The sequence below is a fragment of the Gymnoscopelus microlampas genome, assembly GCF_963454915.1.
Source record: "Gymnoscopelus microlampas genome assembly, chromosome: 22".
NCBI classification, from domain to species: Eukaryota; Metazoa; Chordata; class Actinopteri; order Myctophiformes; family Myctophidae; genus Gymnoscopelus; species Gymnoscopelus microlampas.
The window spans coordinates 6,179,583-6,204,435 of NC_139959.1; the positions used below are offsets into that span (position 1 = coordinate 6,179,583).

Sequence of the window (24,853 nt, forward strand, 5' to 3'; positions counted from 1 at the left end):
TTGAAAACCACTGGTCTAAACTGATGATTGAAACCATATTGACAATTGAACCTAGCATCAGACTAAATAACCTCTAAATGTTGTCTTTGGCATCTGTCTAAATAACCTGCTATCAAATGTTTTACATTGTGGTCAAGAAAAAAGACAAGCCTAAGTAACAAAAGCATGAGAATGACCATGGTCGCCATAACTTGTCGTCGTCATGTGCTACGGTGGAGTCTGAAGATGTGAGTTTTCAGATTAAAGCGGGAAACTAGGAGTTAGTCTGCAGTTCTACCTGCAATGGGAAGTTTGTTCCACAGTTTGAGGAGGGAGAAGAGTCTGGGACGTGCTGAGCGTTGTGCCTGGTGTTTTAGGGAAGGTTCAGAGAGCTTCCCTGTGCTGATCTGAGTGGGCGGGAGGGAGGGGTTGTAGGATTGGATCAGGCTTTGAAGGTATGGGGGTGCCATGGCTTTGTAGGCCAACATCAGTGTTTTGTACTCAGTGCGAGCATTAACTGGGAGCCAATGGAGTGAGCGGAGAACACACATACATGCACACACATACACACACAACACATGCAGGCACACACACAAATACACGCATACACATCCGCAAGACATGTACGCAAGCAAGCATGCACACTTGCGAGCTGTATACACTTAGTAGACTAATCATATTGAACATGTCACGTTGTGAGCTTGTAGATCAGCTGATCGGCTAAAGAAAATCAGCTGAAAAATCTTTAAAAATGTGTCAAAAATAGGGACAGCACGGTTAATGTGGTGATCTCAAGGCATAATGGAAGTCAAACATGTTGACAAGGGCATTCATGTAAATACAGGCGAGGCGAGTGTCTTCATGAACCACAAAAGGCAGACATACTTAATTAATTATCCCAAAATGTAAGCAATAAGCCTGGGCCATTGTCCAACACACAGCTCACAAGTGAGTCCCACGTCAATTTATCACTCTCTATATCCACAATATTTATAATACCGTATTCAACAGTAAAACATTGGTTTTCATTGGTCTAAACTTACAACGCAAGTCCTCTGTATGAGAAACAGATATTTATGTCACATAAATATCCACATTTCTGACTGGAGGGACAGACAGACAGACAGACAGACAGACAAATAGATAGCAAGGCTTAATTTAAGTCTGCAGAGATTCTCATCATTGTCACAGGCCTCATGGGAAGGATGTTTGTCTTTTATCAAGTGTTTGGGCTTTAGGGCCAGTGGAGATTTAGCTGTTTATACACAGACAAAGCTGTTTGGCTTGACCACTGGCTTGCATCCTGTCTCTGTTGCTGGCCAAGCTCACGGAACAATGAACCCCCTACAGATGGCCTGCAGATTCCCCCCTTCAATGGTTTTCACAATTACCATCGTGGAGCGTCATGCTCTTGCCCTTGTCTCAACATTTCATCTGCCCGAGGTGTTTTGAAATATTTTATTTTTACATGCTGCACTTTACCCAGCCTTATCGCATCACATTATGCACAAACCTGCATACAGTATGATGTACATGTTTCTAAACAAACATGTACACACCTGCATATGATGCTAATGTTTCTACACAAACATGTACACACCTGCATGCTAATGTGCTTTTTTTTTGTACCTGCTTTAAATAGTTTATCTGTATGTATTCTATTCAACCTGCTTTATATTTCTTTCCGATTGCTCTCACTCTACCTATATCCTCTCACAGAATTCTACTGGGGAAAACAGAAAATGTTCGACCATTCCTTTACACTTGTAAAACAGTGATGTAACAAGTACAACAGATTCTGATTCACACACACACACACACACACACACACACACACACACACACACACACACACACACACACACACACACACACACACACACACACACACACACACACACACACACACACACACACACACACACACACACACAGTGAAGTATTAATATATTAATAGATACTAATAGAAGATTAAATGGCCAATACATCATGCTGGGCTATGTTATGCATCTGCTTGCCGCAGTGACTCCACAGTTCCTGTCTCCAAGGCTCTGTCACAAACCTGGATGACATTGTTGCTGAGGATCTCATGGACCACCAGTTGAAAAAGGCAACCACTATCTGCAATGTGTTGTTAAATGCTGTCCTCATGTGGCTAAGTATGAAAGTCATTACCACAACAATGTTTGGGCAGTCCTGTCCTCTCTACTCACAATGTGCACCAGCAGTATAACAATCAGGAATGCTGCATGCACTGCCCCCTTGTGATGGAGCTTGTAGTCCTTGTTTATCTGTGTTTATTACATCACCCAAGAAACAAACAGTTTGTGATGATGCAAAACGGTAAATGCCTGAGCCAAGGCCTCTGGGCCAGTGGTTCTCAAACTCTTTCGTGCCAAGGACCCCCAAAATGATATATATATGGCCGCAGACCACCATCTGAAAATGTTTTGTGCCAGGGACCTCCAGAAGAAGATTTGTGTCAAAATTATTCTTTCTTTCTTTCTAGATTTTTTTTATTTTTTATAAATAGCACATGTACAAGCTTGCAGCGTGACAGGAAGTGACGCGCTGTGAGCTTGTATGTCTATTTTTTAATAGCCAACGTATCAAATATTGATATAGTGGTTAAAATGATTGTGATGCTGTATTAACACATTTTGCTGGGGACCTCCTGGAACCCCCTCAAGGGCCATGGAGGGCCCCAGCCCCAACTTTGAGAAACACTGCTCTAGCATAGAAGTTATTTTTTTGTTTTGGCCGCTGTTAGCTGTTTAGTGGATATGGCCATAAAACAAAAAAGGAGAACATAAGACAATAAGTGTTAGTATGACACTTGTCTCTATGCTTGATCACTTGTTCTTGTTTGAGAAATGCTGCTCATGCTGCACACAGTATACGTGACACTTGCACACTTGATTGTTCATGTTGCTTTGTACATCTGCACATGGTCACTTTGCTCATTTGGGTGAACAGGGTGCATTTCGCCTTTCCGACATGTCGCCTTTCCGACGTTAACGAACCCTATACCTATACCTAACCCTAACCCTAACCGCACGCGGAAGCCACTAGTCGGAGTGGCGAGATGTCGGATTGGAAGGAGCACCCCGGGTGAACATTGTTGTTTTTGATCAGAAATTGACTGCAAAAGGAAACACTGCTAATTGTTACTGTGCCTGTGTGAAACAATTAAGTCTCCAAGTATTACCGTATAGTCTTCATATTTATATAGGCCTATATATTTTTTATTATTGTCATTCAATTATTTTTTTTATGTTCTTGCTTTAATATATTTTTCGTTATGTAGCACAATCTGCTTGAATCTTGATGTACACCTGTTGTGAGCTTATAGAGCAGCTATTTGAATATTAATCTATACAAATAAAACACGCCCAAAATAGGGAGGTCTGGTTGAAAGTTAATTTCCTTTGTGGCCATTTTGCCCCCAGAGCAGTACACATAACTCCACTGCTATTGATCTTTCAACCCAACAAGCCTAAGCAGTTCTAGGCTAAAAACAAACCACACTGCCTCAGCCTGTTGTTGATGTTGGTTAATCCTGGGCCTGTAGCCTACAAATGATACTTGGTACCTGGCCTGCTGGAGCCTGATGGTGGCGGGCTACTGCTGGCCTTGTGGAGCCTGGTGTTAGCCTGGACCTGTCCCAGGGGCTGCTGGTAGCCTGGTGGTAGCCTGGTGGTAGCCTGGTCCTCTCCCAGGGAATGCTGGTAGCCTGATGGAGCCTGGTGTTAGCCTGGACCTGTCCCAGGGGCTGCTGGTAGCCTGGTGGTAGCCTGGTGGTAGCCTGGTCCTCTCCCAGGGAATGCTGGTAGCCTGGTGGAGCCTGGTAGTAGCCTGGTCCTCTTTCAGGGAATGCTGGTAGCCTGGTGGAGCCTGGTGGTAGCCTGGTCCTCTCCCAGGGGCTGCTGGTAGCCTGATGGAGCCTGGTGATAGGCTGGACCTGTCTCAGGGGCTGCTGGTAGCATGGTGTTAGCCTGGTCCTCTACCAGAGGCTGCTTGTAGCCTGGTGTTAGCCTGGTCCTGACCCAGGAACCGCTGGTAGCCAGGTCCTGTCCCAGGGGCTGCTGGTAGTGCCTGGTCCTGGTCTCGCGTAGCCAGACAACTATTCCACAATCTCCGGAACGGAAGCATTTGAAAATTGTGGGAGGCAACAGTCTGGCCACACGAGACTAGCCTGGTCCTGACCCAGGCACTGCTGGTAGCCTGGTCCTGACTCAGGTGCTGCTGGTAACCTGGTCCTCCTGTCACAGGTGCTGCTGGTAGCCTGGTCCTGACCCAGGTGCTGCTGGTAGCCTGGTCCTGTCCCAGGTGCTGCTGGTAGCCTGGTCCTGACCCAGGTGCTGTCCCAGGGGCTGCTGGTAACCTGGTCGAGCCTGGTGGTGGTGACTGGGGCCTAGGCCTGACCAGATCATGGTAACTGAATTTTGGGCTCACTCCAATTTCAGTATCCAATTTCACTTTTAGTCAAAAAGCTAAAAGTGACTTACACTTAACCCGGCAGTAAAGCTTTGAATGTAGAAATACTAATGATTGTTTGGATTTTAGTCAGATTGCCAGTGATGCCATTATGTCATCTGTACATCTGACTAGTTGTACACACACACACACACACACACACACACACACACACACACACACACACACATATATTTAGGGTATAGAATTTGGCCACATATTTAAACCTCTTTTTTATATGTTCGTAAATGAATGTCCATCATACAAGTCGCACAAAATTATTGAAAATAGCAGATCTACAAGCGATGCAATGCGTTGTGAGCTTGTAGATCGGCTATTTTCACTGTTTTATATTATTCTTTTAATTATTCATTATTCACGTACAAGGTTTCCACCCGACAGCGACGGTATGTTATAATAGTATGATAATGTGTGGTTATCACAAAGTCCCAAGGTACACCAAGGCACAGCGATATGCCTCAGCACACCGTCTCAGAACCTCTGTTACTGATGATGCCATCAGGCAGGATAATCAAGGTCCCACTAATGAAACAGAATCCCATTGAGGGTAATCACTAAACGTTTATCTGCCCCCTTCAAACAACAACAACAAAGGAATCATGGAGGAACAGAGTGATAGTTGCAGTATTTTATTTGATGTATGATGGCATGACTACAGGGAACCTGACCGAAGGAAGACAACATGACGTGGTGTGATCCAGGGAAGACAAGGCAAATGTATTTGTTTAGTACTTTGTATGCACTGAGACTATTCAAAGTGTCTAACATAAGGCAACAAAGGGCATTTATAAGAATAAACAAAGAATACAAAAGAATGCAATGGAGTAATACAATAAAATAAAATAGAATAAAGGTCAATATGCAAATTACAGTTTTACTTTTCCTACTGGGCCAAGTTGCCACAAAACACGTTTCCTACAGTTAAAGGGCCACATTAACCTGGAACCATAGAGAATTGTCGGTATTTCAAATGAAACTACAGTGTGCTTCTACTCTCCTCTTGGAAAAGGGTATTGTTACACAATTTGATATTTGTGGTTCCCTTCTTGCACACTATCCACAATAGGCAAAATCTGTCTTCATCATGAGTATTGTATTGTGTAAGAGCATTAGTCTCCTTCTGCTCTCCCTGGGTTAATGTTGTGTCCTTGAGCAAGACATATATTGAACCTCCCATTCGCACACCAAGGGTGGAGGAAACGCGTGCAAGGAAGCAAACTGCCACCCCATTCGGCGCAACTAGGGGTTCAATGTCTTTCTCAAGGACACATAACATTTTAAACTGATGTTGAACTTTGGAAGAACTTGTGTGGTATAACACCATAGCATCTTTATCAGTTGCTGCTGCTGTGTTGAGTTGAGTGAAGATGGAGGCACGGTGTTGGAGATGGATAGGCGATATCCGTAAACCAGCCTCAAACACCACAAGACAGTCCCTCAAGTGGAACCCCCAAGGGAAAAGAAAGAGAGGTCGGCCACGAAACACCTGGCCCCCGAGTCTTGGAGGCAAATGCCAAGAAAATGGGCAACACTTTGGGACAGCTTGAGGTATTGGCTCAGGACTGAGATGCTTGGAGAACTCTTGTTGACGGCCTAAGCCCCAGAAGGGGTAATAGGAGTAAGTAAAGTAAGTAAGTTACATGCCATCAGGCAGGGGAATCAAGGTCTCACTAAATGAAACAGAATCCCATTGACGTCAATCACTATCTGCCCTCTTCAAACAACAACAACAAAGGAATCAAGGAGGAAGAGAGTGATAGTTGCAGTATTTTATTTGATGTTTGATGGCATGACTACTGGAAACCTGACTGAAGTAAGACAACATGACGTGGTGTGTGACCCTGGGAAGACAAGGGAAATGTATTTGCATAGTACTTCGTATGCACTAAAACTATTCAAAGTGTCTTACATGAGGCAACAAGGGCATTTAAGGATAAACAAAAAATACAAAAAATGATGATGTAATGGAACAATAAACTAAAATAGAATAAGGGATAAATAATAACATGCTGGCAGTTAACCTTCACTCTCCACAGTCAAGGTAGAATACTCCTGATGAAGACAGGTTTAGCCTATTGTTGATACGGTGCAAGATGGGAAACAAAATATCAGATTTTGTAACAATGCCCATTTCCAAGAAGAGAGTAGCCTACAAGCCCACTGTAATTTATTTAATTTGAATAACTGACTATCATTAATGTAGCCATTTGACTGTAGAAAGCTTGTTTTGAGGCAACACATTCTTTGTTTATCCTTAAATGCCCTTGTTGCCTTATTTAAGACACTTTGAATAGCCTTATTGCATGTGCTATACAAATACATTTGCCTTACCTTGATTATACTTCACACACACTTCCAGGTGTTTGGAGATCCAATTGTTGAACCAACACGCACGCACGCATGCGCACACGCACGCACGCACGCACACGCGCGCACGCACACACACACACACACACACACACACACACAACACACACACACACACACACACACACACACACACACACACACACACACACACACACACACACACACACACACACACACACACACACACACACACACACACACACACACACACACACACAGTTGGGTCATTCCTAGCACTTCAGTGACTGTGGCACTCAAAGGCATTTTTTTCTGTTGACTTTTCATCTACAAATTCACAAATTCAATAATACATTGAGCCCCCATGACCCTCACATAAATGTGGTCAAAATGTGTGAGATCCCCAAATCCAAAATCGCTTCTGTCGGCTATGTTGGAGATGAAGTTTTGAATGTGTTGGCCTACAGTGCTGAACAGTATAGTTTTTGTGATTTTTTTGGGTTGGGGAATTCATAATTTTGTTGTAGAACCTTCATATAAGCTCTAATGAAAGCTGAGGTATGGACATTGTTGAGTTGAGTTATGGACAATGAAACGTAAGTACACAGAGGTCATCTTTGCAACATTTTGATTTACATCAGCAGATACATCTCTGCCATCTACAAGAGATTCAAGGGCTCTCGTTACAGTAGGTGTAGTAGTGGAGGGGTCAAATGACTAAGATTCTTGAACATGAAGAACTATCAAAGGATAGTGGGAATGGGGGCTCAATATTTAAATTTCATAGATGACAAATCGACAGAGAAACTAACCATCGCTCTCCACGGTCACAGAAGTGCTGGAAATGATCTGACTAACAGCCAAGCTGTAGCACCTACTCACCAAAAGGTCACTGAAAGTGTCCCTATATTTGCATATATGCAAATAAAAGGTGTCTTAAGTTCATGTAAACGTGTTTGCCAGAGAGATTGACTCATTTCTTTGGGAGAATCAACAGTTAAAAGATCAGGCATTGAGTTCTAAATGGTGAGTGTACGTTTCATTCAACTATTTACAGACCAGTTGGCTAGAGTGATTTGGGGCATCAAAAATGACTGATTCTATGGGAATAGTATAACGGCTAAAAGTTTAACGTTTTTGTATGCTTTGTTTACATATTAATCATTGAGTATAAATACTACAATTCAGATTTCAGTGGAATCTGAATGAGTTATAAAATCTATTCAACAGACATATCCTTCAAATGTTCTTTCATTTTCTTAACTCATACAATGTTTACATTTGTATCTATATTAGTATGCCACACACCAGAATACAATCAAGTCAATGATGGGGCTTAAGTAATGTGAAATTTTGTTTTTGACATTTTTGTCACACCACAGGTTTATGTTTTCATATGATATCTGTTATCTTTCTTCACTTTCTTTCTTCATATTTTCTTCAGGAATATAACTTACTTCTGATCATCCTCCTCTCTGGTAAGACTATGGGGTTTGAGTTATGTCCTTTATTGGTTTTGCAAAATTATTTTAAGATCAAGTACTTTGGCCATTTTGTGTGGCTATAAGCAGTATGGACATCAAAGAGTGAGCGATTTAGATGACTTTGCGTCGGCGTGTGGGTTAAAAAATATATTGAACCAATGCAAAGTATTAAAAACTAAAAAGCGCTTCTGACAAAACCTGGTAACTCCATTGGTTCGTCAAACTGTCGGCAAAGCCAGCTAACTTCACCCCCTCTCCCCTGCGTGTCTGCTGCTGCAGACTGCAGTGGACCTGTTTATTAAACTTAGCACTGACGATAATGTTATGAAAACAATTTATTCTATTTCTAAAATCTATATGTAGTGTTTTCTGAGGAGAGCATTGTGACATGAAATGAGTTAATTTAGCATTTCTCTCGCTAGTTCTACTGAAACTGCAACTCTGTGAACCCCTCTTTGCAGAAGTTATTGTAATATTTAAAGTCCTGCTTATTATTGTATGCCTATATAAGCAGTCATGAAGCATTGTGAGCTTGGAGATCCATTGTCAGCTGTTCTTATCAATGATGGACAAAACCTCCTAACTCCACTTGAGCTGGATTTGGGTATATTATAATGACACATGCAAGTATCTGACAATATATAAAGTCACAATATGAACTTTGATGAGTTGGTATTTGACTTTGAAACTGGCCCCTGTAAAAGTCAAAGCCTAAAACATGTGACACGCTCTAGATCTACAAGCTCCCGCTGTGAGCTTGTAGATCTACCAAATCTACTGCTACCAAATCTCTTTACTGAAAATGTTATGTTGTAAGCTTGTAGGGTGCTATTTATTCTGAATGACCAAATCTGCAACCAAATCTGACTGCAAAATCTCTTTGCTGAAAATGTTCAATCTACAAGCTCACAACGCGTTACATTGTAACATGTTGTGATCTTGTAGAGTGGCTTGTTTGCAGAATGTTCTCCTATTACGACATGCCCAGAATGTCGACCCTAGGTTTCAGATTAAAATATTCAAGTATGAAGCTCTAAACCAGGGGTGTCAAACTCATTTTGGGGTAAAGGCCACACTAAACCCACTATTCTCAACCTTCAGGATTCTACATACCACCTAGTTGTCAGCTCCTTTGTGAGTATCACTTTGTCAACATGGAACTGACCTGGACCGAAGCTCAGCGCTACTGCAGAGATAAGTACATTGACCTGGCCACCATAGAGAGCCTGGAAGATGTCAATAGTCTGAAAGCATTGGACAACAGTAAAAAATCATGGTTCGGACTGTATGATGACCCCGAATCCTGGAAGGGAACCATAGGAAATGATGTCAACTCTTGGACATGGTCAGCGGTTGGTGCACCGATTAGAACAGAGTATCATAACTGGCTTTCCGGCGAGCCAAATAATTATGGAGGGAGAGAGTTCTGCGTGGCAGTCAAACCTGGTGGTTTATGGCATGATGTAAGCCGTCAAGATACTTTTTCTTTTGTCTGTTATGATGGTAAGGACTTACTCCCTCCCTATACAATCTAAAGAATCCTCATACATGACACTAGGGTGCAATTCCATCGATTATTAATTGAATAATCTTTTTCAAATATTTTTGTATATATCAACAAATTAACACAAAACGATTTGAATTGATTATTATAAGACAAAATTGATTAGTCAGATTAATCACTTAAGCCCTATTTTATATACCAAAAATGGCTGATCTACCAGCTCACAAGCCCCATTTTGTATACCAAAAATAGCTGATCTACAAGCTCAAAATGTGATGCATTGTGAGCTTGTATATCAGCTATTTTAGCTATTTCGAATTACAATATATATTTGTTTTAATTAATTGATTTAAATTAACTGTTGAACCCTACATAACACACACACAGACAATGAACATGTGTACTGTGACTATGTAGGCTATGTGATTGTGTGCACGTGTGTACACGCATATACATACAGATTAATTTTAAATACAAAATGCATAATTGGTGTGCAAGCATTTGTTCCATTGGCGACACTATTTCACTGATCTCTTCCCTAGACAAAAACGACCAGAAGAAATATGTTTTTACCGAGAGGAAAACATGGAAAGATGCCCAGGAACACTGCAGACTTCATCACACAGACCTGGCTGTTATCACAAATGCAGAAGAAAACAATCAAGTTGCAGTGCAAGCAAAATCGTCGACGTCATGGATCGGCCTGTACAGAGTACCATGGAAGTGGTCTGACCAGAGCAATGTCTCCTTCACAAACTGGGCTGGCGGATTTGCCAGTGGATATCCCTGTGCGATTTTGATTCCTCCACATTTTACTTGGGATGATAAAGCATGTCATGAAAAGCACACGTTCTTCTGCTATGGAGGTGAGTGTTTTCTCCATAACTTAGTTTTACGTTTCTATAGCACAAAATAAAATCAAGATCATTTGTACGGTTTAACATTTTTTATAATATTGCATTTGGTGCGCGCGTGCGTGCGTGTGTGGCAGCTGTACCTGTGAAAGTGAATTTGATAAAGATGAAGATTCAGACCGATGCTGACATGACAGATCCAGCCATCAATGCCCAATTCCTACAACTGGTAATGAATTCTTAAAGTTAATGTCTAACTTGTTCAATTAAGAGAGAACAAATAAAATGAAGGAGAATCTCTCTAAATGTCTTCTATTCCCCTTCAGTTACATGATGCACTGGCCAACCAGGGAGTAACAGACTTCAAACTGCGTTGGAAGACTCCACCGGAAAAAATGAAACAATCCGGGAGTCAAAATAAAAACAAATGCGAAACTTAGGAATAGCTTATAGTCACATTCTTAGGTTTCATGACATTCAGTGGATTTGAACATTCAGTGGATTTTCTGTGGTCTGGGGTTTTCTTAATAAGGGCACAGCCCTACCGCACTTTTATTTTACCTCTGGGGCGGAATCTGCCAATGCTTTGTCAATGCAAATGCGTGGATTCTTGGAAAAAATCCGCAAGACCATGAATCCATGCATTTGCATTGACAAAGCATTGGCAGATTCCGCCCCAGAGGTAAAATAAAAGTGCGGTGGGGCCGTGCCCTAAGGCTTTAAAAAGTGCTGGGATTGGACGTCATAGTCCATTGATCCCGTTTTTTGTTTTTGTTTTGTTTTTATAAGTTGCAAAAGTAAAATACTCAAATGTTTGTAACCAATGATAATTTCAAATTGTTACTGCACTTGCCTCGTAGAAATGTATTGAATACAGTACTGTATATGCAATTTGAGAAATGCATTATGCCACCTATACAGTGAGGTTATTGTAAGTGAATAGTGTGAGAAAAAAAAGTTGTATAAATAAAAATGTAATTGTGTTTGAGCTTCATCTGTTGATTTACAGTACAACAATCACATGGATCCAGCTTTATACTTTTCCAAAAATAAACTACACTTGTTAGTAATAGCATTTATCTTCCTGTGTATGCACATTATAAATTCATATATATATATATATATATATATATATATATATATATATATATATATATATATATATATATATATATATATATATATATATATATATATATATATATATATATATATGCAGATGAAGTGACCATAAGGAGAGACAATCCAAAGCGGGTGGGAGAGATTACATACACACAGCCTTTTTTTATTTTATATAATTATTATTATTATTATTATTATGTTGTTGTAGCTACATCTCTATATTCTGATAGTAATCATTGCTATAGAATACTTTGTTCAGTAACAGGGGTCTCCCCATCTCTCCAGCTCTTTAAAAGGATCCCTGGCTAATAAGCCGAATATGCCTCAATACATTATAATTGCCCTCTATAACTAAACTTAAAAAAATAAAACACCTTAAATATTGTATTTATTTTAGAAACAGTTAATCTTTTACTCAAGAGGGGCAATGCCTGTCGCAAGTTGATGATGACATTTGTCCATGTGTGGTCTAGCCCTATAGAATGCATGTGCAAAAAAAAACGTATTTAAAATGTTGATTTGATGCTCATATTAACCTTAGTAGGTATTAAGTTGGTGTCTATGTTCACATGCATTCCAGAAATTCCATAGGGCTAGACCACACATGGTGTTTTCTGTTTACTAAAGTACTATTGAACAAACACTGTAGTAATGATTACTATGGGAATATAGAGCTATTTTACACTTGTTTTGACAAAAAGAAAATCTCACATGCACCTCCTTTAAATATCTCTCAGATCAACAGGTCAACAGTAAATCATTTATCCCAACAAATCAACAACACTAATATTAAATGTGCAGATAACTGTCCTGACACAAATGTCCCTTATGGAATAAACCAGACTTTAACAAAAAAGTCAAAAAGTAATTTCAAATACAGTTTGATCTTGGTCCAATTCATACACGGAAATCATCTATGATTGCAGCAAAAAAATACATTTGACAAAAAAATTATAGGAATAATATACTCAATATATGTACAAAGAAGTGGAAATACACTGTACTAGTACAGTCATTAATCCCCAAAAAGGAGATGTTAAAATGTAGAAAGTACACAGATTGGAATCTTCACTGTCCAGCATTCTGGAAAATAAACAATGAATAAATAAATAAATGGGTAACCAAATGCATCTGTTTTACATTTTGTACGTATTCATAAGATAATGGTTGTGTTCCTGCTAGCAGTATTCTGGGTATAGTCATTTATGTGCACTGCAGAGTACAAATGTGATGTTAATTAATACTTCATTTGCAATGTATGCGACGCCTTGTGAGCTTGCATATCTGTTACTCTCCCCCCCCCCCACAGAATGTGGATGCTGGAGTTCAAGTGGTTAGAAAATATGATTAAAAGATGATTACCTTGAGTTTGTTCATGATAGATAGTAGTTTTGGGGCGGGGGGTTTGGGTCCGAACAGGGCCAGACCCTTCTTCTTCTCCTCATCTGCCTTGGCTGCTGCAGGACCTTTGGCCTTCATCAGTTTCCTTTATAATTGAACAAAGACACACATGTATGCACACACACAGATGAATAAATGACACAAATGTGGATACAGTAACTCATGGGAACCCAAGGGAAACAACTGAACCAGTGATCGAGTTGTGAAGATATCAATACGCTGTCGTTTGACCCATGAAATAATACTTAAATAATACTTGAAATATACTTGAAATAATACGGGCGGCAGTGGCTCAGGGGTAGTGGCCGGGTAGAGGGAACTGGAATCCGCAAGGTACACAGTTCGATCCCGGGCTGTTGAGCAAGACGCTGAACCCCTAATTGCTCCCGATGAGCAGGTTGGTGCCTTGCATGGTTTCCTCCGCCATCGGTGTATGAATGTGTGTGTGAATGGGTGAATGGCACAATCAATGTAAAGTGCTTTGGATAAAAGCGCTATATAAATGCACTATTTACCATATAGTAAATGATCCTTTCGTTATTTTTTCCCCCTTTTTCTCCACAATTTAGTCGTTATACCAATGAATTCCTCCCCACACACATTTGTGTGTTGTCACTGCTGTTGTATCCTACTGACTCACTTGACAGTGAAGAGCCCCAACGGGAGGACGTAGATCCTTCGTCCCACTCCTCCCACCCAACACTCCCTGCTGACAGGTGCCGCCCCAGCCCATAGGAGTACATGTAGTGACAAATATCTCCCTCCTCGCCCGACTTCCCTTACCCAAACACATTGTTTTCGTGTAGATGCGCGACAAAGCCGGATGCACCATGGAGTACTTGAGCCCACAACCTCCACGGTGACCATCAGTCATGACCATCAGTACACACTCACATTTTAGAGTCAAGTAAATTTAATTTTAATTTCACACACGGCTCTAACAAGATATTAACCCAGATTGGTGTGCAGCTTGTGATCATTTTATGTCCTATTTTATCATACCGTATATCTGGTGTTGGATTTTTATGATTTTTACGATGACTTTACAAGTATGAACTGTTGTTTATTGTATATTGTCTTTGTACTGTATATCATGAAAAAAGTTGTTTGAACAAAATAGCCTTTTTATATTCAAATGCGCCTATTTGTTATGTCCACGTGTCACTAATGGGTAATTACTCACCCCACCCAGTGTGAAATTGAGGACAAACCTTTTGAAAATTGCTTCACCTGTGTCCCACACCCTTTATTAGTGAAGCCTGTATTCATTTGTGTCAAACCTTGAAGACGACGATACGGTCGAAACGTTGGTTTCAATAAAATTATTTTGCCTGAGTAGTGCGTCCTCCTCTCTGTTGTAACGTATGTTTCAGTAAGGTCTAGTATGTTTCAAGTAAGGATGTTTGTACACAATGAAACCAAAATGACTCACGTTTACAGTGTTGCAGTACTGTACTTTGAGTGTGAAGCTTTGGGTAGAGCAGTGTTTATCAACCCTGGCAAACGTCCCAATTTTGGTCCGCGAGTACTGCTGAGGTGTTCCGCGCCGTTTGAAGAAAGTGTGAACCCAGCCCCTCGAGAACAATAGCGGCAATCGTCCGTCAATCGATACAGCCATCATCCGTTTCACACACAGCCACGGCCGAGTACATTTAGTGTAGCGACCATCACCCATAGGAATGCAAATATGTTGTCCTACCGGGTACTGTATAAAAAGGGCACAGGGTACATGCTTTGGCACTCAGTATTACTAAGTGGGTCGGACCGGGTCGATACGGCGGACCTGAACGCCGTGGTGTCGTCGATACATAACCGGAAAACTCGCCCCAAAAACACGCTCGCCCCCATTTCTTTTCGCGGACCAGCGGTTCTTGTATTCCTGTATTTGTTTTACTGAGGATAAGGTTAGAAATACGTTTACGGTTAGCCATATTACTAGTTTTTACTGAGGTTACATTAGGAATAAGGTTAGGTTTAGGCATAGTTTAATGAGGTTACGTTTAGGAATACCAGGTGAATATCACCGGATTTCCCCGGGGGTGACTGTTTTGGGGCGAGAGTTTTGGTGTTCGTCTGTAGTGGGCAATAATGCTATCAGGATCAGATTATTAGATATTATTATCAGATATTAGAAGTATATTGGGTACCGAATATACATACCAAATAAGTTTTACTCTGGGAAGGTTTTCAGACTCCTCCATTCATTGCACTGACCCAAGTGATTAGATTGATATACTGTATATGTAATGGTCAAGGTTTCTTTATACCTGCCCAATAATCTCTCTCTGTCTGTGTGTGTGTGTGTGTGTGTGTGTGTGTGTGTGTGTGTGTGTGTGTGTGTGTGTGTGTGTGTGTGTGTGTGTGTGTGTGTGTGTGTGTGTGTGTGTGTGTGTGTGTGTGTGTGTGTGTGTGTGTGTGTGTGTACACACACACATATACCGTATATCTAGGTGTGCCCTGGGATCTTTTGGCTAAGCCAGGTGTGCCTTGGCACAAAAAAGGTTGATAAACACTGGGGTAGAGGACTTGCCACTGGGAAATTGATTGATAGATTTTGGTGGTGACTCACTTTCCTTTCCTGGCCAGCACCTTCTGCGCCTGTGGGTAGTGGACCAATATGTCAAACAGGTCTTTCTTTTCCAGGACAAAGAGGTTAGCAAAGCCATAAGCTTTGACATTAGCCGTCCTCCTGTTCCCACCGTCTTTGGAGGACTGCAAAAGACTGACAAAGGAAAGAAAGAGAGATGAAATATAACGTATAATTTAGTCTAATCTGAGTCCGTAAGTCTGGCCTGTACAGTCAGTCCTGCTACAGTTTGTTATATGAAATGTAATTTTAGACCGTGGCCATGTCAATATAAGTCATGTGAAATACGCTGTATACAAGAGCAAAACTTCATTGACAGTCAGAGATTTATTGACATAGTGTGGTGTAATTCATAAAATGTATTTCTGCGAACACTAAATATGTAATAAATAAATAAAAATCCTATTTTTTGACACAGTGAAGTGATCATGAAAAAAAGTGATTCATGAACAAAGATCCTGCACACTGCTCTTGCTCAGCAGCATCTGCCTCTATTCAAATTGACAGACGTTTCGGTCCCTCTGCATGGACCTTCATCAAGAGTGTCAGTAGACACAGTACAGTAACATTTCACACAACTTTGATGAGGCTGAGGTCTGAAGGGCATGTGACCTCACATATTATCGCTATCAAGATTTGTGGTGACTGCATTTTAATGGTTCCTCTAATTAATAATACTATATAACTCTTGCCTGATTTCTCCAAAGACACAGCCAGCCTTCAGTGTTACAAACACAATGCTGTTGTCAGGTCCTCCAACCACCTGCACCGCTCCGGCCTTAATGATGTACATCTCCTTACCAATATCCCCCTGAAGAGACAAGACCAGGGCTGTCACCATCATTTTACTTGATGAATAATTGTCATACAAATGATTGTGATTAACGATATAATTGTGTTTTTGGCAAATGTTTTTGGCAAATGTTCCCCCAACAATAGGGATGCTAACGTTCAGATGGTTAATGTGAGAAAAAAAAAAAAATAAACCCAGAGAAGAACATCCGGTCACAAAAAGATGTGGTGAACCCCTGTAATAACTCCAAGGAACCCTAGGTGTCCCGGAGCCCATATTGAAAACCCAGGGTTTAAGAAGTGGTTAACTGGCTAACCAAATAACCATGCATTATTTTTAAGATGCAAAAGTCTGTAATATTGACTGTCAACATATTTGTGCTCACTTTCTTCACCACAAAATCTCCAGGTAGATAGATGATAGACTTGAGTCTCAGCAACATGTCCACCAACATCTGCTGGTCACAACCCTGGGGAGAGAAATCACACAACAAGCTGCTTAATGTGTGTGAAATATAGAAAACCAGCAGTAATTCCACTTTTCTTTTTATTTTGTTTTCATTGATGTGCTTATGGGCCATGTTTCTTTTCCTGAGCACAGCAGCGTATGTTTTTTTTAATTGTTTTAAATTCCTGGCCATCTATTTTGTGCTACACGTTCACATGCGGTGTTTTTAATCTGCTATCCAATGGATAGCAGATTAAATGGATAGCAGATTGAATGGTAACCCCAATCGAGTGAGTGAGTGAGTGAGTGAGTGAGTGAGTGAGTGAGTGAGTGAGTGAGTGAGTGAGTGAGTGAGTGAGTGAGTGAGTGAGTGAGTGAGTGAGTGAGTGAGTGAGTGAGTGAGTGAGTGAGTGAGTGAGTGAGTGAGTGAGTGAGTGAGTGTGTGTGTGTGTGTGTGTGTGTGCGCGCGCGTGCGTGCGTGCCTGTGTCTACAGTGTGCAGTTGTCACCTTGAACAGGTCAATCTTCTGGAAGGTGGTCAGGTTGATGTCAACAGCGATGGCTGTCCTCATCACCAGAGGCATCTTATCGAGCAGCTCTGACTCATCTGGAAGCATTGAGATGAACCATCATCATCATAAACTGTCTGGATGTATGTTTATAATATGGTTACATGTAAGAGAAAGACCTAATGCAGGGGTTCTCAAATCTTTCCATGAGAAGGATCCCAACTAGCCATAGTCTCCGGCTGTGCCCCCTTATGCGAAATGGCTTAAAATGTTGAATTGAAAAAAAAGAGCAGAAATAGCCGTTTCACAAGCTTGCATTGTGCCGCGTGGTCAGTATTATGTCAGTATCATGACAGTATAATGTCAGCATCGTATCATGGTCAGTGTCATGTCAGTATCATGACAGTATAATGACAGTATCATGGTCAGTATCATGGTCAGTATCATGTCAGTATCATGACAGTATAATGTCAGCATCGTATAATGGTCAGTATCATAACATGATACTGACCATGATACTGATGATACTGACCATGATACGCCTTGTGAGCTTGTAGATCTCTTTCCCATACTGACCCAACATGCCCTGAGCGTCCCAGGTGTAGGTGTACCACGTGCGGATCCTGTTCTGGCAGAGGGCGGGGATGCGGTTGGCCACCATGTAGGCCACGGTGGCGTCCATGGAGCTGCGGAAGTACGTCTGGCCTGCAGTGGCGGCACCGATAACATCTCTCATCTGGAAAGAACACACATCAGATAAGAAACACTAGGGAAAAATACTATGACTATTAGAGCAGTGTTTCCCAAACAATGGGTCGCGAGTAAATGTCCCTTTTTATTATTTCAAAAGATTTTTCAACAGAATTTCACAGCTTGTACGGTCTTGATAGGCATGTTTCTGAACTCTCCACAGCTCTCCTCTGAGACAGAGAGTGAGAGTGAGTAGACAGATATACTCTTATAATGAGTATTATTGAGGAGTGAGGACCAATTGTATGAAGATAGATTGAAAATGAGTTAAGTGGTCCTTTAACTTACTCTATATAAAATAATGATGTATTCATTCAAATAAGTCCCAGACTTTTAGCTTTAGAGAGGCGGGACATGACCACCCCACTCAACCGAAGAACAACTCTCAGAGATTGCTGCCAAAATAAGATTTATATAAAATATAGTTGGTGGGGTAATTTGCTTGAGCATTAACACTAGTGATGCACTAAAACAAGGACTACGAAGATGGTATAGTGAATATTTTGAATATTTTTTTTGTCCCTGTGAACAAAGCTACTACAGTGAGGAAACAGTATTTTTTTTAGAGAGATTTAACACTACCATTAATTACGTATTGTGTTATTAATAATCAATTAATGTTTTGGTGGGTAACCGGGGGTTAACCGGGGGTTACCCACCAAACCGGGTGGGTAACCCCTTAACAACATCAATGGGATGATGTTCTAAATCAAATCTGGTCGCCAGTGGTTTTTCTTTTTCTTTTTACCTTTAAAACCACAAATAAGTTGAATGTCGACATTTATGAGCCAAATATACAGCATGTTTCATATCTTTTCTAGATGCAGTCAGACCATGTTGACTGAAAATGTCGACCGTGTTAATTCATAGATTACGCTGATCCTGATTGAAATGCTCCCCTTGCATTGCCACACAAATTGGATACCGTTGAATTGAGTTTTAAAAGCCAACATTGTTATTGAGTCTACATGGTCCGCATCGAGATTCATCGTATCTGGGATTTGCATAAACGTACAATGGCAACATAAAGTTTTCTCTGCCGACGGGGTCGTCTACATGGGAGAAAGTCAGATCTGACACTTGAATTCACACCAGCAGCATCCACGCTAGTCCACAACGCTATATGCAATAAATTGGGTGTGTCTGAGGTTATGTGTGTGACTAGACCACGCATTGCGAGAGCCGCCTAGCGAGCTCTGCTTGGGCAAAGCAGCTGGCCTCACTCGCTTACAGCACTGCAGTGCGCTACAGTTTATAATCTTAATAAATAAGCATAAACAAACTGCTTCACGAGAACAATGTTGGAGTAAATAAGATATTTGCTGAGGAATATATATATTTAATATACACAGATTAACTAAGATTAACTAAAATGAAAAACTAGATCATGGTTGCAAAGGGTTAGAGTCATTATTTCCTATTTCCTTTTAATGCAGTGCGAAAGATTGGCAGACAGGGAGTTTTTTTTTTCTTCCTGGTGGTAGGAGGAATGGGTATGAGGGAGATTGATTGATTTATTGGACACTAGTGGACTAGTGTCACAGTTGAGGGTTTCCTCAACTTTGACACTAAGCTTTTCACTGTCGAGTCTGGAGGTGGAAAAGCGCAGAGGCGCTCGTCTCCATAGACGTTGCATTGAAACCCGATGCTCAATCAGAGCCGGCGTCGCGTGACGCTGCTGGTGTGAGTTTGGGCGTAACAGGTTCTAGATTCATCTGGACTGTGGGACCTCGGCTTTCCTACGGGACCATAAGGGATCATAAGCCTTTCTTCTATGTCTCTCTATTACCTGTCCAATCAAACTGGAGAACACAAAGACACCCGTAAAAAAGTTAGTCATCTGAAAGGCAATCTCAAAGACGGTGCGGGGCACCTCAAGACCCCCGATGTTGATCAGACTGCGGACGGCATAGTAGTAACAGCGCAGGTACCTGTGGAGAAGTGTTGGGCCATTAGAGAAAGGAAGCTTATATCTACAGCAGTGGATCTCAAATGGTGGGGGGGGGGGGGTCCCAGATGATTTTGGGGGGGTCCCCATGTGATTTGCTTAATGTGCAACATTGTTTTCTCACTCAACAGTGAACAAACCAAGATAGTGACAATTTAAGGACTTTTAAGACCTTTTTAATACCTTTAATAAATTATAAAAAGTAAGACCATTTCTGCATCAAAAGTAATCAACAAACTATACTATAAAAATAGTCAAACATAGGCCAAATTGCCAAATATTACCTAAGAAAGAGGTAAGAATTGTGAAAATAGTTGATCTACATGCTCACAATGCCTAGGTGTTGTAGATCAGCTATTTTTTTTTAGAATATTTATCTGTGGAACCGAGAAAATGTAATGCCTCAACAGCTACAATTCCAAGTGGGGGGTCTAGTAGATCGGCCAGTTTTGAGTAGCTGAAGCATAAAATAGGGTTAAGCTGATTTTGATGCTATATGTATTGCTGGGGACCCCCTGGAATCCCTTAAAAGACCCCTGGGGGTTCTCGGACCTCACTTTGAGAACCACTGATATAGTATAACTGAAGCGTATCTATGACTGAAGTTTTTTCTACAGTAAGATTTTATATAGAATGACTGAAGCTACAGTGTATAAGGGGCAGTGTTTCATGCCAAGGTTATTATAGTTTTTAATTTTATATTAATTTTATTTGTATTCAAATTTGTGTTTTCAATTTCAGTTTAGTTTTGATTTGTTTTTAAAGTGGATTTTCTAGTTTAATCGATGTATTTTTATTTCTTGAAACAGCTTAGTTTAACAAATATATATAGGTATTTGTCTGGGGCATGGTTCAAAAGGGCCACAAAAATGAATGTGAAAATGAAAATAGCAGATCTACAAGTTCACATAGATCTGCTGTTTTCATTAAACATTTTTGAAAATGTTTAAAAACAATTAGGCTAACAAAGACTAAAACTAAGCACATGATTTTAGTTTGTTTTGTAAACACACAATATAGTTTCAGTTATCTTTTTTTGCAAAGCCTCATTTTTATTTTTATTTCAGTAACTATTTTTTTTTGGTTTCAATTCTAGTTTTAGGTATTGCCTTAGTTTTAGTTAACTATAATAACCTTGGTGCACACTTGGATGTTTGAATCAAGCTGTTCTTTTTCTGTGACCCTGTCTGTCCACATCACATTGGTAGGCACTGTTTTAGAGGAAAAGACATTCACAATGTGAATCATGTATCGTTGCCGTTTCATTTTAAACAGTCCTGACTATAAGAACACTATACAATCCATGGGGTGATAAATTCAACTCTAAATTAACAATGAAGATTTGGCTGTGTCGTGACATTCACATACTTTGCGGAATACTGAGAAATGTTTGCAACTACATGAAGCAATGTAATTTGCATTGATGGGTTGTAAAAACAAAGTAAAAATGTATCAACAAGTTCAACAAGGGTGAAGCAAAGAAGGAAAAATAGAAAAACACACACAAAAAAAGTATAGTAACTATTAGACTACCTGTCCAAGAATGATGGACAAAAAGAATGACCCAAAAAGGTAGTTTGTCATCTGAAAGACTTGACCAAACACGGTGTCCGGCATTGGTAACTCAGCCACCATCAGCAGGGACTTCTCAGCATAGAAGAAGCAGCTGAGGTAACTACGGCAACAGTAAACATGGGAAATATAACATAATTTACAAGTGAAAACTGAAGACGAGATATATAAAGATTCTATAATATGGAAAGTGGATAGATGTTGGTCATCATTTGACCCCCTGACAGCAGGACTGACACAGTGTATTGAGTCATTGTGGATAGAGAGACAAACAGACTAATAGTAATGCCATCACTTTGTGGCTCAACTAACGACTAAGTTAGCTAAAACTAATATGAATGTTTGACTACAGGTACAAACACATGTAATGACCATAGAATTATGAAACATATATTGAAGGATACATACGCGCTCCCCAGGCCAGAGTAAACCCATTTGCCGATGCCGATGCCCTGGTAGTCCGAGGCAACATAGTACAAGCAGGCGTTGAGGTGGAGCATGAAAAGAAGGTAGCCAATGGTGCGGATTACTCTAAACATACAAAACACACCAGTAAGCTTCTCTTCATCATAGAAATATAGCTGCAGCAGTGGTAGACAAATCACTCAATCACAGACACCATGCCCGTCTCTTTCAAATGATTGTAAGTACTAGAGTACTTGCTTTTAAGTATTCAAAGTACTTTTTTATTATCAATGCATTTTCAGAAATGTTCTAAATTAAAACAATCTATAATAGTGAAAATAGCAGACAATAGCGTACAAAGAGTTGCATTGTGACACGTTGTGAGCTTGTAGATCTGCTATTTTCAGTATCCAAAAATACAAATACTCAAGTAAAGTACAGATACTCAAATAAAAAATACGTAAGTACGGTACTCAAGTAAATGTACTTTGTTACTGTCCACCACTGGTCACGTGCATAGTGTGCATAGTGATGTGTGGACTGGATGGTGTGTGAGGAAAACATCTGGTCTCACCTCCAGATGTAAGCTTTGGCCATGAGACTTTCCAGACGATCGCTGAACTCAAAGAATGTATCTGCCTGCAAAGTCAAAATCAAAATGCAAGTCACTAGCAAAAACACATACAAGCTAACATGTATCTGTTGAAATGTATGTCATACTTTTAACTATTTAGGAGTTTATGACATATACTTTACCTTTAATAGACGATTAAATCTGAAAATGGATTTGTATCCGAACTGGAGGTACAGCAAGTCCAACGGTGCAAGAGATATCAAGTCTAACTGAGAAGGGAAAGAGACAGTCAAAATTTAGGGTAATTTTTCAAGCGGTTTAATGAAACATGAAGTGTATCCCTTGATTGACGTGACGTGAAGCCTGCAGAGCTAGTTCAGGCAGACAACTCAGGGCAGTGCCAACTCCTGATCAGGTGATCAGTCACATCATCTTATGGATTTTTATTTCTACTTTTTGTTATGTCATATATTCAATTAACTCCAATACTGTACCGTGAGTCTATCTGAATCTCTGTAGTTCTTCTTCGTGTTCACCCTGTCTTTCTGAAAAGGACAAAATAAAACAATTAACTTTGACTATTAAAGATGTGATGAAACGGCTTTGTTGCCATCTTTTTTTGCTAAGTTTAGCTCAGAAAGTGAGGCGTAACCAATCACAATCTCAGCCGACGGTTCCGTCCCCTCGGGCTATGGGATCGATGGCTCTACACACAACACAGCTCAGAGGACAGCTGACTGCTGTTTCAGTCTCGTTGTGCAGAGGGTACTGCTGTTAAATGTGGACCGCATTGCTTATTTCTCACCTCGGTTTTCAGATACATATTGTAATGTAGTGTTTAAGTTTAAAAAGGGTAATGCACTGTCTGGCCGTCATCTTGAGTTGGATAAAGAACGTATCAGCCCAAGCCTGTCTCCCTAATGAAAATCACGTGCAAATCACACAGGTGAATACAATCATGATGGATATATATTCATAAAGGCAATGTCATCACGCAGTACGTTTGCGTTTGACAGGAAGTAACCAAAATTCGACTTGAGTAGATTTTTCCACGGGTATGCTCTTAAAGTGTGAAAAACATATTTTTCATTGCATTGGGCCCTTAAAAGCTTAGTTCCCTTTCAAGTCCCACCCATGGTCCTGCCCCTCCGTGTGCCCATTGGTTGCTGTTGCATGGTTGGACAAAAATCCTCTCCCTCCATCCACTACCAATGAAAACTGCTTTTTGTTTTACTCTTTCGCAAACTCAGCATAAACAACCAGAAGGAGGTGGAACAGGGACGGAAAAAGACGTAAGGGCACTGTAGGAGTAGGATGGAGCCGCTATGTCCTCCCGGGCGGGGCTCCTCACTGGCAGGTTAGCCCCGTAGGGTACAACAGTAGCAAGCAGTGGGGGGAATTAATTGTCATAACAACTGAATTGGGGAGAAAAAGGGGCAAAAATAATTGGCTACTGTAAAAAAAAGAAATATATACATATATATATATAATTTATAGCAACTTACGATGACATCGCCCCCCTTAACAAATTGCTTGCGTGGCTGGAAAAGTATGAAGTCAACGAGGTAGATTAAGTCAGCCAGCGAGTCCGCGCCCAACCAGTAAGGAATCATGTCCGGGGTGTGGTAGTGGAAACACAGACGTGCCGTGGCAAACCAGGTGTTGTAGTTAAAGGCTAGCGTCACCAGCGCCAGCCAGGCAATGTAACGGCGATCTACGGAGTGGGAAACAGGGTGAGAGTGATGAGAGACAGGGTGGACGTGGCCCTCGGGCAGAAACCTTGTATCTTCATGTTTAAACTTTTTATGTTTTTCCGTAATTTAACCCATTGAGACCTGGAACTGTCTCATTTTTAGATTTGAGCTAAAAAGCATTATTTTACACTTTGGGCTATTCAAAAATAGCAGATATACAAGCTCATAGCGCGGCACTCGGTGCCGCGCTATGAGCTTGTAGATCTGCTATTTTTGAAAAATCGTGAAAATGTGTGCAAATCTTTGAATATACATATTTTTAAAGCGAACATTTTAAACTCAAATCTTTGCTTCTGGGGGTCCCTGGAACCGCGCTATGAGCTTGTAGATCTGCTATTTTTGAAAA

At 40.7% G+C, this 24,853-nt stretch overlaps 1 protein-coding gene across 1 annotated transcript in view; it reads right to left on the reverse strand.

Moving 5' to 3' along the window:
* Positions 1 to 260: 260 nt before the first annotated feature.
* LOC311039094 (cyclic nucleotide-gated channel beta-3-like) overlaps positions 261 to 24,853 on the reverse strand; it is a gene marked incomplete at both ends in the record, with an annotated part of 32,434 nt that continues 7,841 nt past the window's right edge. The window contains 15 exons of the mRNA XM_084048735.1: positions 261 to 496; positions 3,565 to 3,952; positions 4,166 to 4,393; positions 13,131 to 13,254; positions 15,739 to 15,891; positions 16,449 to 16,567; positions 16,935 to 17,018; positions 17,505 to 17,602; positions 18,081 to 18,240; positions 20,044 to 20,185; positions 22,183 to 22,305; positions 22,754 to 22,818; positions 22,936 to 23,022; positions 23,248 to 23,298; positions 24,259 to 24,467. Of these exons, the coding sequence (XP_083904861.1) occupies positions 261 to 496; positions 3,565 to 3,952; positions 4,166 to 4,393; positions 13,131 to 13,254; positions 15,739 to 15,891; positions 16,449 to 16,567; positions 16,935 to 17,018; positions 17,505 to 17,602; positions 18,081 to 18,240; positions 20,044 to 20,185; positions 22,183 to 22,305; positions 22,754 to 22,818; positions 22,936 to 23,022; positions 23,248 to 23,298; positions 24,259 to 24,467 (2,267 nt within the window). The remainder of the gene's footprint in view (positions 497 to 3,564; positions 3,953 to 4,165; positions 4,394 to 13,130; positions 13,255 to 15,738; positions 15,892 to 16,448; positions 16,568 to 16,934; positions 17,019 to 17,504; positions 17,603 to 18,080; positions 18,241 to 20,043; positions 20,186 to 22,182; positions 22,306 to 22,753; positions 22,819 to 22,935; positions 23,023 to 23,247; positions 23,299 to 24,258; positions 24,468 to 24,853) is intronic.